The following is a 14,060-nucleotide window of genomic DNA, read 5'->3' as shown; positions in this document are numbered from 1 at the left end:
TGATCACTCATCTGCTGCTACACAGTTTGTGGTCTTCTGGTCTTTCATCAGTGCCCACAGGACGCCTGATCCACTCAGGTAAGACACAGCACACACAAACACACCACTACCATGAGAGTGTCACTGGAGTGTTGACATTGATCCACCTGCTCTGTGGGGGTCCTGACCTTTGAAGAACAGGGTGAGAAAGTGTACAGAGAAACAGATGTACTACAGTCTGTAAGTGTAGAACTACAAAGTGCTCCTATAAATTCATTATGAAATGGACAAATGGTTAGATACAAGGAGGGGGCTTTAATGAATTGGCTGTTATTTCTAGTCATTTTTCCAAGCTAATAAGTTTTCTTTCTGTGTGTAATCACTGTCCTGTGTTTTACATGAATTGACCAACTGGCAGATTTCATTATCCTTCAGCTAACCCAAGAAATGCATTACTAACAGAGGCAGCTATGATTGAGCCTTTTATGTTGGAATTACTTTGTAAATTACTCTTAAACCAAACAGATATAAAACTGTAATTGTTATACGTGCCATTATTAAGACTCCAAACTCAGAAATGAGCAACTTCAGGCCCGGGGAGGTTTATTGGATTAAACCGTTTATTTTCTTGTTGCTGTTTACAATATTCTTGCGGTTTCATGATGCTGATGGAAATTTACAAAATCAAGACGGGAACATCAGGGTACTGACAAGGGGGATGCTGCTTCTACGAGTGCGAGATGAGAGTCACATGACTGAAGCTGGCTATCAAACCCTGTATGAGAGCGGTATGGACTTTGGAGTGAGGAAGAGAAGTCAGACACAGACAAGAGGGTAAGAACTGCTGCCTGCCTCACAAAACCGTTTCTCCATCCCTTCTCAATGGTCTCTTCTACCTTCCTCTTATTCTTAGTAGCTTAACGTGAGACACTGTTCTGTGACCAATCAGGTGACCAAGATACAAACAATCGAGCAAATCAGAGTATGCACCGTCAAAAGTCTCCACCCATTCATTCAACAGACCCTGTAGGCCGACGGATTTAAAGGGTCTATGTTTGTGCTGCGGTCTAAAAAGATAGCCGTAATAACCATGGAGTTCGATACTCCCAAAAAGATAAAACTGACTCTGGCTGAAAAATGATTGCTCTTGAAAGACGCTGACATTCATGCATGGTGTTTGTCTAACAGTGATTATTTTGGGTTCTATTATCATGAAGAAAATTACAGTGTCGTCTTGTACAGTGGGCCGACATCGAGTTTATTATATTTATTATATATTGTGATCTGTCTCAACAGGCCACCACAGAATTTTCTTTCCACTGCCTGAAACACAAACCAAACAATATGCATTAGATACAGATGCACTCCTTAAGATTTGCAATGCTGAGATTATTTCATGTTAATTGATATTTCTAGAAAGTTAGGAGCATGTACTAATATCACACTATCAGCTCCTCTCTATCACCAAAAGACATATTTTAGCTTGTACTGCTTCTTCTCTTCCTTTTCTCCCTGGCTAACCTGATCCTAAGCTGAGTCGTTGCATTGGAACCAACTGTGCTGCAAGATCTGCTGAAAAGTAGGCCTCCTGGATGGTTTGTACTGCAGGCACCAGCTAATCAGATTGCAGCATTCTGTGTAGAGTGATGGGATTGGATGAGAGAAAGATGCTTCAGCATGACGTTTAGCTTTTCTTTTCTTTTAATGATCTCTACATTTCAAAAAGACTACCATGCTAAATACACAGATCTGAACTTCTACATTTGGGGACACCTGGTATGTACTGCAATCCTTCAGCTTTAGTTCTGCATATTCTCCCAACTACAGATCTAGTTTCTGATTTCTGTCTCTTCCACTTAGATATGTGTCTGTTTTCTTCTTGTTTACCAAGATGCTCCCATTTATCTTACCACTGGATAGGCCGTCCTCAAAGCACAGAAGCCCCTCGAGGATATCCAGGCCGTTTCTAAAGGGCAGGAATCCACACACCATCCTGAACAGAAGGACTCCTAACGACCACACTGTTGCAGGCCTGGCGTGGTACCTCCGCTTTAGGAGGAATTCTGGAGGCCAGTATTCCAAGGTGCCTGAGAACATAACAGAGGAAGAGAAATAAGGAGAGCTGAGCACAGATCTTCATTTAACAGCTTAAGTGGCTATGGGACATCAGGCTCCTCTGAGGATCCTCATTTTGTAAGCAATGTGTGAATTTTGTAATGATTTCAGTGCCCTAAACTCAAATGTACCTGCGTAATCAGTATGTCCAGCCTTCCTGACCCAGTCACCACAGCTAAAATCAATGAGCTTTAGCTCCGAGGTGTCCGTGTTGATAAGGAAGTTCTCTGTTTTGATGTCCCGGTGCAGGACACCTCGCTTGTGGCATTTTTTTGCCGCCCCAACTGCCTGGACCATTAAGTTTCTGGCCATGTCTTCAGTGATTGAACCTCCGAAGTTGTCAATGAAGGCATCCAAGTCCATGCAGGGATGAGGACGCTCAAGGATTAGAATATAGCGCTCAGGCTCATCAAACCAGTCGATGAGCTTTATAATATTGCTAATGGGTGGCTCACTCATCGTCTGCATGAGAGCCACTTCAGCAGGCACAGACTTGGAATCATCAGGCTGCAGGAAAACATTGTGAGATCAGATAATGAGAACTGATCATGTGAAATCCAGTTCTGTGTTACTACTAGTATGCTTTATGGACAGGTTTTGAAGGTAAAACTGGGTTCTAGGTACACTTACACTTTGGACGTATAGATCACCTTCCTGTTTTGTGACAAATTTAATGGCCACCTGCACACAAGGATAATACCAGGTATTAGGATTATGGGGACTGAAAAGACAATAGACGAGATAATGAAGTTCTGGAGAGACTGAGGTAACAACCTGTAGGAGATTGGAGAGACGTGTTCCTGCGAAGACTGTTCCAAAGCCTCCTTCGCCCAGTTTCTTTCCAAAAATATATAAATCATCAAAGGTATCTGTGGAAAATAGTGGTGAACGTGAGTATTAGCTCTCTTTAGATCATTTATCATGAGTTTATCTATTAACATCACCTGCAGTGCAGGGGGCAGTGGAATTTACATCATGTAAATTTGGATAATTAAAGATAATTAAACTTATATACACAGGACCTTCTTCAGGTCTGGCCAATGAACTGACCTGGCTTGGTGGCCTTCGTCTGTCCATGAGTTGTATCCTTGGGACGGTTTACGGTCCCTTTCCTCTTTTTCCTGGTAGAGGCTTCAGTATCAGGGACTGGACTCGTTCCTACCAGAACACTGACAGACTGGTGTGCAGTCAACAACCTTCACTGGAATGTAGAGAAGACCAAGGAAATGGTTGTTGACTTCAGGAAATCAAGACCGGACCACTCTCCGCTTAACATCAACGGCTCCTCTGTGGAGATCGTTAAGAGCACCAAGTTCCTTGGTGTCCACCTAGCGGAGAACCTCACCTGGTCCCTGAACACCAGCTCTACAGCCAAGAAAGCCCAACAGCGTCTCTACTTCCTCCGGAAGCTGAGAAAGGCCCGTCTCCCTCCACCCATCCTCACCCTCTTCTATAGGGGAACCATAGAGAGCATCCTAAGCAGCTGCATCACTGCCTGGTTTGGGACCTGCACAGCCTCTGACCGCAAGTCCCTCCAACGCATTGTGAGGACAGCTGAGAAGATCATCGGAGTCTCTCTCCCCTCCGTCATGGACATTTACACCACCCGCTGCATCCGCAAAGCAACCAGCATTGTGGATGACTCCACCCACCCTTCACACAGACTGTTCTCCCTCCTGCCATCAGGAAGAAGGTACCGCAGCATCCGGTCCAACACGACCAGACTCTGCAACAGCTTCTTCCCCCAAGCCATCAGATTCCTCAACACAACTCAACTTCTGAACTGATATCTTTCTGGTACATGTACACTCTCCCTCTCTCTCTCTCTTTCCAACCATTTACCCCAGATAACATGGGAAGCATTTTTTGCACAAGCATTTGCACTAATAACTTTACTACCTCACTGGACTCTATTTATTGCACATTGCACAATTTGCACACTACCGTCATTATTTATTATTCTCTGGTCTGTACTGTGTTGTGTTGTCTGTCCGCACTTGTTTGTTTGTGTTGCACTTGAGTCTTGTATGCACTGTCTATGTTGCACCATGGTCCTGGAGGAACGTTGTTTCGTTTCACTGTGTACTCTGTATGTAGTTGAAATGACAATAAAACCCACTTGACTTGACTTGAACACTGCGGCTGAATTCCACCTCTGTCCTTTTCCTTTTTCTTCCACCACCATCTGTGTACAGGATGATTTGTATTTTTAATGGAATTTCATAGACTGTGAGCTGCGTATATTTCTGCTAATGGTAATACTAGACAGGTACATAACATTCATATACTATTTTTTTATGGTAAAGTGCTGTTTAAATGTGCTGAAACTGCACTAGTGTCCATAAACAATGTTGCTAAGTAAAGAGCATTTTTGTCCCGTCACTAAAGTCTCATATTAGATTCAAAAGTGGCCTTAAAACAAAAGCAGCTCTAATAAGTAAAACTTCAGCAGAAGTGTATGGACTGACCTGTATGTTTAGAGCGCTGCTCCATCGTTTTCTGAGTGTTTTCGTTCATTGAACTCAACAGAAATGACCAACTTTCAAGTTGTACAGTTTTGCAGTTCTGCATCAGTTCCCTCATTTATTGTGACATCATAATGAGCTTGTTGCCACAGTGATGTACTGAAATCTAGACATGGGCCATGTATACTCTATATGTATGTATAGAAGTGTGTGTGTGTGTGTGTGTGTGTGTGAGAGAGAGAGAGAAAGAGAGAGAGATGCACCCATTGCTGACACAGATGTGCAAATGCACACACACAGCTTGTCTAGTCCCTGTGGAGAAATACTGCCAACAAAATAGGACTGCCAACAAAAATCTGGAGCAGATTAACAATAATGTCTTGTGTAGGTGCGGGCAGCATAAAGCTCATTAAGTAATCAGTCTCATAAAATTACTGTTAGAATCAGTGTCAGTGCATACCCATGATTATGGGATAGACATGGGATTTAGGCTTGTATGACACGTAGGCCGTAGCTTGTGTTTCATATGATTTGACTATAACTTTTAGTGACAGTCTTAGTGGATGAACATGTCTCCAATTTATCTGTTGTTTAGACTCGTCGACCCAAGATGTCATGACCCTCCTTGGGGCTCAGAACATATTGTCTCTATTATTCGATCACATGATTAAGTAATGACTATATGTGCCTCTCCTTTTTTCTATGTATATACACTCTGCCTTTCTGACCAATAAACAGGAAATCATTTGAGTACAGAGCTGTCTCTGTCATTCTTCGAGGTCCCCCCAGCTCGCTGCAGGATCGGGTAGGACGGAGGGCTTCATGCTTGTACTGCATCTGCCAGTTTCCTCACAGCACTTGACTCAGTCCATCACTGAGGTTCATTACTGGCGAGTCTTACTGGCACTCATCACTGCAGACTGTAGCAAAAAGCTGGTTGTACTTCACTAGCAGCTCGACAGGAAACACACTGATTTATCCTTATTAAAAACACTCTCCGGTCATATGACCGCCTACATCACACTGATGGGGACTATTAATCATGGTTTGCGAGTGCGGACCACACTAGCTGAGGCAAGGAGGGAGAACTCAAGAAATTTGGGCTGGAGTTCTGGGGGGCTTCAAGCGGATGGAATTCGAAGCCAGACCCCAAAAGTTCCAGCTTATGGTTGCCTTAGCCTGAGGTCATTGAGCATCATCAATTTGTAAAGAATAATCTGAGAAATGATTTGGAGTGTGACTTAAGAGCGAGACAATTAATAGTTATCATCAGTGTGATGTAGACGGTGAGGGAGGGTGAGGGAGGGACGATCTCACTTAATCAAAACTTTCGGGTGGACTTTTACTGCTCCATATGAAGGAGACCACAAATCAGTTACTCCCCTTCAGCCGGAGTGGAACAAACTAGCTACTCCTCCGATCCCAAGTGTAGACCTTATCTGTTTTCTCTATGCTGGCCACAGTGAGTTATTGTTCAAGTGACCTCAAAGTTGCATACCAACTCGTTTGGGTATCACCAGGTGTGAGGGGCTTCTAAAAAACATATTTGAGCTTCCTTCCTCTTCATTAATTATGCACGTATGTTAACGCCTTTTGTTTATTCATATCACAATTAGGTGTAACCAATGCGCTTCAATAACTTCTTTTTCTTCTGTGAACCAATGGAAAGTGACAACACCCCTTTGGAGAGATATATAACCTTTTGTAACTTGGTCAACCTTCAGAGGTCTCTGAGTATTTGCCAGGAGCTTCTCCCCGGCCGAAAGCTTTTCAATAAATATATTACTTTGGAACATTAATTGTGATTTCTGCTTATTTAAAAAATCCACCATGGCTTAGTATCAGTTTTAGGTTCAGCTCAGGTTTAGACTTGATTTAAAGTTAGGCTTGACATCAGTTTTAGGTTCATCTGAGGTTTAGGCTTGATTTAAAGTTAGGTTTAGTGTCAGTTTTAGGGTTAGCTAAAGTTAGGCTTGATTCAAAGTTAGGCTTGACATCAGATCTAGGTTCAGCTGAGGTGTAGGCTTGATTTACAGTTAGGCTTGATGTCAGGCTTAGGTTCAACTGAAGTTTAGGTTTGATTTAAAGTTAGGCTTGACATCAGTTTTAGGTTCAGTTGAGATTTAGGATTGATTTAAAGTTAGGCTTAGTGTCAGTTTTAGGTTCAGCTGAGGTTTAGGCTATTTTAAGCTGATCTTTGTAGGAAGATAAAGTAATGGAAGGTAAAATACTGGACAGATCAGGTTGTTATAGGAGAAGACTTTAATGTAGTTCCAGACGACTGGAAATTTCACCTTTGAACAAATGGGAGTGGTTTAAATGCAATGTTAGAGCAGCAGCAATTAGGACAGTATGCTTCTAAACAGATGAGGGTCCAACACTCACAACAGACACACACAGACTCGTTCAGCATTGATTAGGAAGTGACCCCATGGGATGAGAAACAGGAAGTTGTGAATTACTAATTAAATGTCCCTACATACTCTGATCAACTTCGTAAACTACTGTAGAATTTACAGAAATACTTTAATTAAATTTTTTTCCTAAGAAATGTTAGGGGTGCCAATAATTGTGGAACAGATGATTTTATGAATAATCATTTCTTAGTCAGGTATTTTTTTTCCCCCTTTAAAATTCACTTGAGTTAAAGGTTAGATTTTACTCTTTTTTCCATCGTGGTCCTATATTATTTAGAAAAAAAACTAAATTTATTAGAAGCTAAAGAACACATCTTAACCAAGGGTGCCAATAATTATGGAGGGCACTGTATAACCACTAGACTACTATAATAACACACAAAGAATGATTTAAAGTAAAGTAACAGCAAATATTACATGTATTATGATTTTTATTATTAGTGGAATATAAAGGATTAAAGACTGCACACATTGCTTTCAGAATATAGAAGAGTATATATGATATACAAGCTTTGACAGCCCTAGTTTCTCTAAAGCAGGAACGTACAAGCAGTTGGCGTCATCACTCGGTTATATGTTCAAAGTGTCAACAAGTAATATATAATAGGAAAAGGGAGTGATATTAAAACATGGGCAAAAAACTAAATTGATAACAGGACAATTTGTTTATTTATAAAACACTTTTCACAATGAATGTCATCACAAAGCAGCTTTACAGAGATCTGGGTATAAATATCTAAAATAAAACCCAGGAATAAAAACAATAAATTCATACTGAATTAAAAGAATATGGAAATGCGCCGTCAAGCCATAAAAGATGAAAACGTGCATCTCAATACATGGTAGAGAGAGAGACAGAGAGAGAGAACAGAAAGGAGGGGGGGGGGGAAGGGGTTAGGAGATCCAATAGGTAGGGTGGAAGTCAGATCACGGCAAGCTGGGGAAAAAAAAAAAAAGTAAAGGTTTCAAGCCAATTTAAAACACATCTTAGATAAAACAAGGCCTTGGTTCACAGGGAAGGTCCTGACTACATAAACATACTCAAAGGATTGGATACAATAAAAATGTCCTTTCCTAAACTCCTAAAAAGGACTTACTGTACAAATGACACAGGTAGAATTGATCAAGGTCATAACAGTAGAGACAGAATTGTGGCCAAAATACATTTGCAAAGAAACAGACATATCTACCACTCAGAGAAAAAGGCCTCGAATGAACAGGATAATACAGCAGCCACCGAGCACAAGCACTGCAATCCATATGATCAGCTCAGAGTCCATAAACATTTTCCATTTACCAAATATGGATTTCTATCATCCCGTAAGACTGGTGTCCTCACCCCTTATTCCAGTCCTGAAGCACTGTGGCTGTAAAAGCTACATAGGACAACCACATGCTGTCATTTCAGTAGCGTTGGTAAGAGTCTCGAACGTGAGAACAGCTCAGCCAGTTTGGATGAAACACTTTGTTTTGAACACAGAAACTCACAAGAGACATCGGTATGATTGACTAACTAAACATTAGGTGGTGCATTGTCCTTGTGTGTAAAAAGGATAGGAACCAGATTCCTGGGGGCCTGAAAGGAGGTCAAGGGTACACAATGTTCTGGGCCATTTTACTCAGAAAGTGTTCTAAATAGTCCAGAGTTCAATCCTGTTCTGGGTGCATTCCCAACCTACAAATCCATTTCTGTTCCACCACAACTGAAACAAAGCGTCCTGGGTCAGATCTTGCAGGTGGTGGGAAGCGAGCAATACAATCAGTCCAATGCGGTTGTTCACAGGGTGCTGAGTCAGGAATTCTCCTGTCACAGTCTTTGGCCTTCAGAGCTAAAAGTTTAAGTGTGGTGTGTCAGCGTCATCGCAGGCAGCCAAGGCGGCGCTAGGCTCACCTTAGGCTGTGTTGTCAACGTAGGATGGAGTCAGGATGACTGTTTGCCAGCCATTGCCATTGACTCTTCAGATGGTCAGATCATCTGATCACATGCATCTTAAAATTGTAACAATAAAAGTGTCACTCAGGTCATTTGAAGTATAAGAACTGTACAGAACACACTGATTATTGATTGTTACAGACTTACTCTACAATAGACGGAGTTCTACACAATGACAAAGTAAAAGCAGGGTTTTAGACATTTGTGGTAATTAAAAAAAATAAAATAAATAATAATAATAATGTAAAATCTCATATGTACACAAGTTGAAGAAAAAAACCCTGAGAGGAACCAAGACAGCACAACACGACAGAACAAGAATAAAAATCAACAAAGAAACAGTAGTGCATTTTAAGAGCTGCTGCAAATGTGACATCAAGCCAAAAATGATGAAAATGTGAGTGCAATGTGAAAGTGTGTGCAGGTAAACAGTCATGTGCACAGCTATGCAGTGAGGTAAGAATGACTCAATATAAAGACGCAGAGCAGGACAACATATCAGTGGGAGGAGCGCAGCAAAACAGGGGGGGTTTACAGTGGGACAAGGCTGACCCAGAGGGTAGGCACCAGCACCCAACCACGAATAAACTCACGTCAGCAGCGAGCAGCTCAGCGTATGAGGAGAAGGAAGAAAATTAAGAAAGGGATTTAGGAGTAGGAGTAGACTGGTGTACGACCTGTAAACGTAGATTAGAAAGACAATAATAATCAGAACCTGTAATCAGATCAGGACAGAACAGTGTTAGTATGAAAACAGACTACAGCAGCATGATTAGAATACTAAAAGTGTGCCCAGAACAGCAACAGGACGTTTATTCCAGAGTTGGAGGCTCTTCCCCCAGATTTGCTTCTTCTGAAGTGGGAAACTGATAGTAGTCCAGAATCCTGCAAAAGAAATGTACGTTACTGGTTGTAAGGTTTAAAAAGTTCTCCAAGATGCTGTGGGGACAAACAATCGAGAGACTCAAGTCAGAAGAAGTATTTTATAATCAAAGTAGATATTAACTTGAATCCAGTGCAGGGATGAGAGAATAGACAGATGTGGTCACAATTTCAAGCTGTAGTGAGAAGTCAAGCTGCTGCATTCAACTTACAATACAGTCAGAGTTGCAACCAGAGTCTAAACAGAATGAATTGCAGATTTATAACCAGAGAGGTATAGATTGACAGACAGCCAGAGATGCAGAAGGACCGAAAGCCAGCCAGCCACAGAGTTGCACATGGAATTGCACAGTCAGAGCAGCACACAACCACAGAGATGCAGACGCATAGTCAGAAAGAAAGCCATCATTGTACCTGACAGCCAGCCAAACAAAGTTGCAGAGGGATTATCATACATTTGCAGATGGATAGGGAGTCAGTCTGACAGCCAGTCAGAGTAGCTGCCAGAATCTAAACAGAATGAACTGCAGATTTAGACAGCCAGAGAGAGGTGTAGATGGACAGACATACCAGAGTGTTGTTGATTGACAGAGGGACATACAGTCAAACATGGTTGCAAATGCATAGTCAGAAAGACTGCCAGAGTTGCACATTGACAGACAGACAGACAGACAGACACTGAATTGCACACAAATGGCCAAGCAGACAGCCACACAGTTGTAAATGAAAAGGCAACCAGAGTTTTAAATGGAGAGACAGCTAGAGAACAGGCAGCCAACCAGAGATACACATGAATAGCCAGGCAGCGAGCGTTGCACATGGACATGCAGACAGCCATAGATGGAGTGAGACAGATAAAACAGAACAAGTTGCAGATGGACTGAAAAACAAATACAGAGCAACAGATTTATAGACAGACAGTTGCAGACGGAGAAGACAGTTTTACATAGACATCCAGACAGTGTTTGCATATGGACTGACAGCCAGTCAGAGTTGCAGCCAGTCTAAACAGAATGAATTGCAGATGAACGGGCAGGTGTACATGGACAGCTAGAATTGCAGAGGGACATACATACAGTCAAACAGTGTTGCAGATGCATAGTCGGAAAAACAGCCAGCCAGCCAACCAGAACTGCACATTGAAAGAAAATTAGCCACTGAATTGCCACACAGTTGCAGATGGATACAACCAGCCAGAGATGCAGATAGTCAGACAGTTTTACATGGATACAGTGTTTCATATGGATGAAAGAGTTGCTGCCAGAGTTGCTGCCAGAGCCTTAGCAGGATGAATTGCAGAGTTTTAGATGGAGACAGACAGAGATGCAGAACGGTAAGCAGCCAGTGAGCCAGCTAGAGTTGCACACGGACAGCCAGTCCAGCCACAGAATCACACATGGAAAGAAAGCCAGCCAGCCACAAAGTTGCACATGGACATGCAAACAGCGCCACACACAGTTGCAGACAGACACAGTTCAAAATGGACAGCCACCCAGTCAACCAGTTGCAGATGGATATACAGCCAGTCAGAGTTGAAGCCAGAGTCTAAACAGAACCAATTGCAGATTTATAAACAGCCAGAGTGTTGTAGATGGAAAAACAGCCAGAGTTGCAGAGCGAAATATACACTGCCAAACAGTCAGAAACCGCCACAGTCAGAAAGACAGCCAGCCATAGAGTTGCACATTGTTAGACAGCAAGCCACTGAACTGCACATGGATAGACAGCCAGCCATCAGAGTTTAAACAGAACGCAACAGAATTGCAGAGTCATAGACAGCCAGAGTGTGCTAATGGACAGATAAGCCAGAGAGTGTTGATGGACATACACACAGCCAAATATAGTTACAGACGCACAGTCAGAAAGACAGCCAGCCACAGAGTTGCACATGAATAGACAAAGCCTAGGCAAAACCAGTTTTAAAAACTGTGATGGAACTATGCTAAACAAGTCCTTTTCAGTAACTGAAGCAGGTATGCTTTGGAGCTGGTGCACCATTCATTAACACAAAAAGCTGTGGTTGGAGAGTGTGGTGCAGGCTAGATCATCTGTTACATGAATCAGATCTTTAGGGTGAGTCGGTAGGGAGATTATCTGCCTTATATGTAAAGAGAGCTACCTCTGATTAAAAGTTGGACAGACAGAAGTTGCAGATGGATGGACAACCAGCCAGAGTTACAGATGGACAAAGAGATAAGGATAGACAGACAGTCACACACTGTTGCAGATGGAATAGATAAAAAGACTTAGCTTTTTATCATAAAAACGCCGCCACTACCAGACCTGTAAAGAAAACTGTAATGGTTAAAACCTGGAGGAGTGGATTCATTCAGGGCCATGTATTCATTAGACATGGTGAACTAAGGTGGTTATCCCTAATAATGTCATTGATAATGTTTGGTTACAATGTGAGGGACCGACAAAGGTTAGATACTGCAGGGTTTGTCAGAAATATGAGCTAGAGACAATTTTTAATACAAGCAGAGCAATGGCAGAATTAATGATTGGAATAAAGTAAATCATGTAAATCACTTACCTGACTGGTGTGACTGGGTAGGGCCAGTCCGTCCTGGCATAGCACCTTCTTGATGTTCCCGGGGAGATCAACAAACCCCAGGGAGCACAGATGAAGCCTTTCTTTGCAGAAGGGGACCAGACGTAAAACCTGCAGCCAGCAGTGGAGCGTGAAGAGTTGGCTGAACGCCTTGCTCCCTCATCAGTAGATGGGCATGGGGCTAGATGCGACGATCAGTGTGCAAAAGAGGGTTATAGATACACTCTGGTGAGAGCTATCCAACTACTGTTTTTGGGTTGTTCCAATAGACAAAGTATGAAAGAACCATTAAAAGAACTGGTGGATGTTTGTATGTTTTGTTGTGTTTTCAGTGGGTTTGTGGGGCAGTAAACAAAATAACACTTAGTGGATGATTCTCTCTGCATTTTTTTCTTTTTGATTTCAAGACGACTTACAAAGCCATAACCATTACAATGAGTACAAGACCTGATCCAAGTTGGACAGTCAGTAAATTGTCGCTGTTCATTTGGCTCAGATAAGAACAACACTGGACTGCAGTCAAGCATGTAAGGAGGTACTTAAAGCCTTTAACTGATCATGGACTGTGTTACCAGAAGAGAGGAGAGAAACTGAAGCTTGAGGCACACAGTCATGCAGATTTGGCTTCAAATACTGAAGACAGGCGAAGCACAACTAAAGACGGTCCTCTTACTCTCTGCTCGGTCTACATGTGAAGGAGAATGTATGGCACTGGCTGCCACTATTCAGGAAAGCTTGTACCTCACACAGCTATATGCACCTGTGAAAATATTGGAAGACCACCAAGACGCAATTGCTCTTTCCATGAACCCTGTATGGTGACACCACTTCATTAGATCAGCACTCCATGAGTGTAAAATAACTGAACACTGTCCCACAGCAGATATGGTTATGAAAAAGCCAAACCTTTTAAAGATGAGAGTATTTGGATCAGTATACTACCCTTACAAACATGACAGATAGAAGTTAGACTCAAAATGAGAAAGTGAATCTTTGTAGGGTACGACAAGAACAGTCCATCATACCTAGCTTACTATCCAGACACAGGGAAAGTCCTCAAACACAGACTGGTGAAATTTCTTACAAAGTGTGTTACTGAACGCCAAACCCAGACTGACCAGTCAATAGCAGATGACTTCCATGAAGAGAGATGTGTATCCCCATTCCAACAGCTAACAGTGTTCAGACTCCAGAAGAGGTAAAAGAGTTTCAAACTGACGCTTAAGATGGCGTTTAAACAAAGGCTGACATAGCACACACCATTCAAAGAGAGACAGGACAGCACCTCAGTATTTAAACTGACTGTGTGTCAGATATTAAAGACCAGATACTGACCAATACTGACTACTGTTACAGGATCTGTAAAGTACCACAGAGCTTCAAAGAGGTGTTCAACAAAATCCCAGTTTGAGTTGATGCAGATGAGCTTCTGCTCCACCAGGTGGACGTTACAACATCCTACTTGTATGCACAGATTGATTGTGAGATGTGTATGGAGAAACCCGAGGGATTTAAAGCAAACACAAATACAGGTGAAAAGGTTTTCTGTAAACTGAATAAGTCACTGTGTGCTCTCAAACCATCTGGCTTTACACAGAACCTAGATGACCATTGTGTCTACAACAAACACCCTAAAAACAGGAGGATGATACTGATAATCTGTGTTGAGGATCTAATCATTGCTGCCAGAGACAATGACTTACTCATGGAGGTGA

The 14,060-nt window shown here is 42.2% G+C and overlaps 1 protein-coding gene across 1 annotated transcript; it reads right to left on the bottom strand.

Moving 5' to 3' along the window:
* Positions 1-706: 706 nt before the first annotated feature.
* On the bottom strand, positions 707-4,587 carry LOC140556624 (serine/threonine-protein kinase pim-1-like). The gene is made up of 6 exons (XM_072680704.1): positions 4,563-4,587; positions 2,869-2,963; positions 2,725-2,775; positions 2,226-2,601; positions 1,890-2,042; positions 707-774 (listed from the first exon to the last, which is right to left on the bottom strand). The coding sequence occupies exons 1-6, from the start codon at positions 4,585-4,587 to the stop codon at positions 707-709; spliced, it is 768 nt and encodes a 255-aa protein (XP_072536805.1).
* Positions 4,588-14,060: the final 9,473 nt, after the last annotated feature.

Source organism: Salminus brasiliensis, chromosome 5 (assembly GCF_030463535.1).
Source record: "Salminus brasiliensis chromosome 5, fSalBra1.hap2, whole genome shotgun sequence".
Taxonomy (NCBI): Eukaryota; Metazoa; Chordata; class Actinopteri; order Characiformes; family Bryconidae; genus Salminus; species Salminus brasiliensis.
Note: the sequence above shows the minus strand (reverse complement) of the source record. Positions and strands in the feature narration are given on the sequence as shown.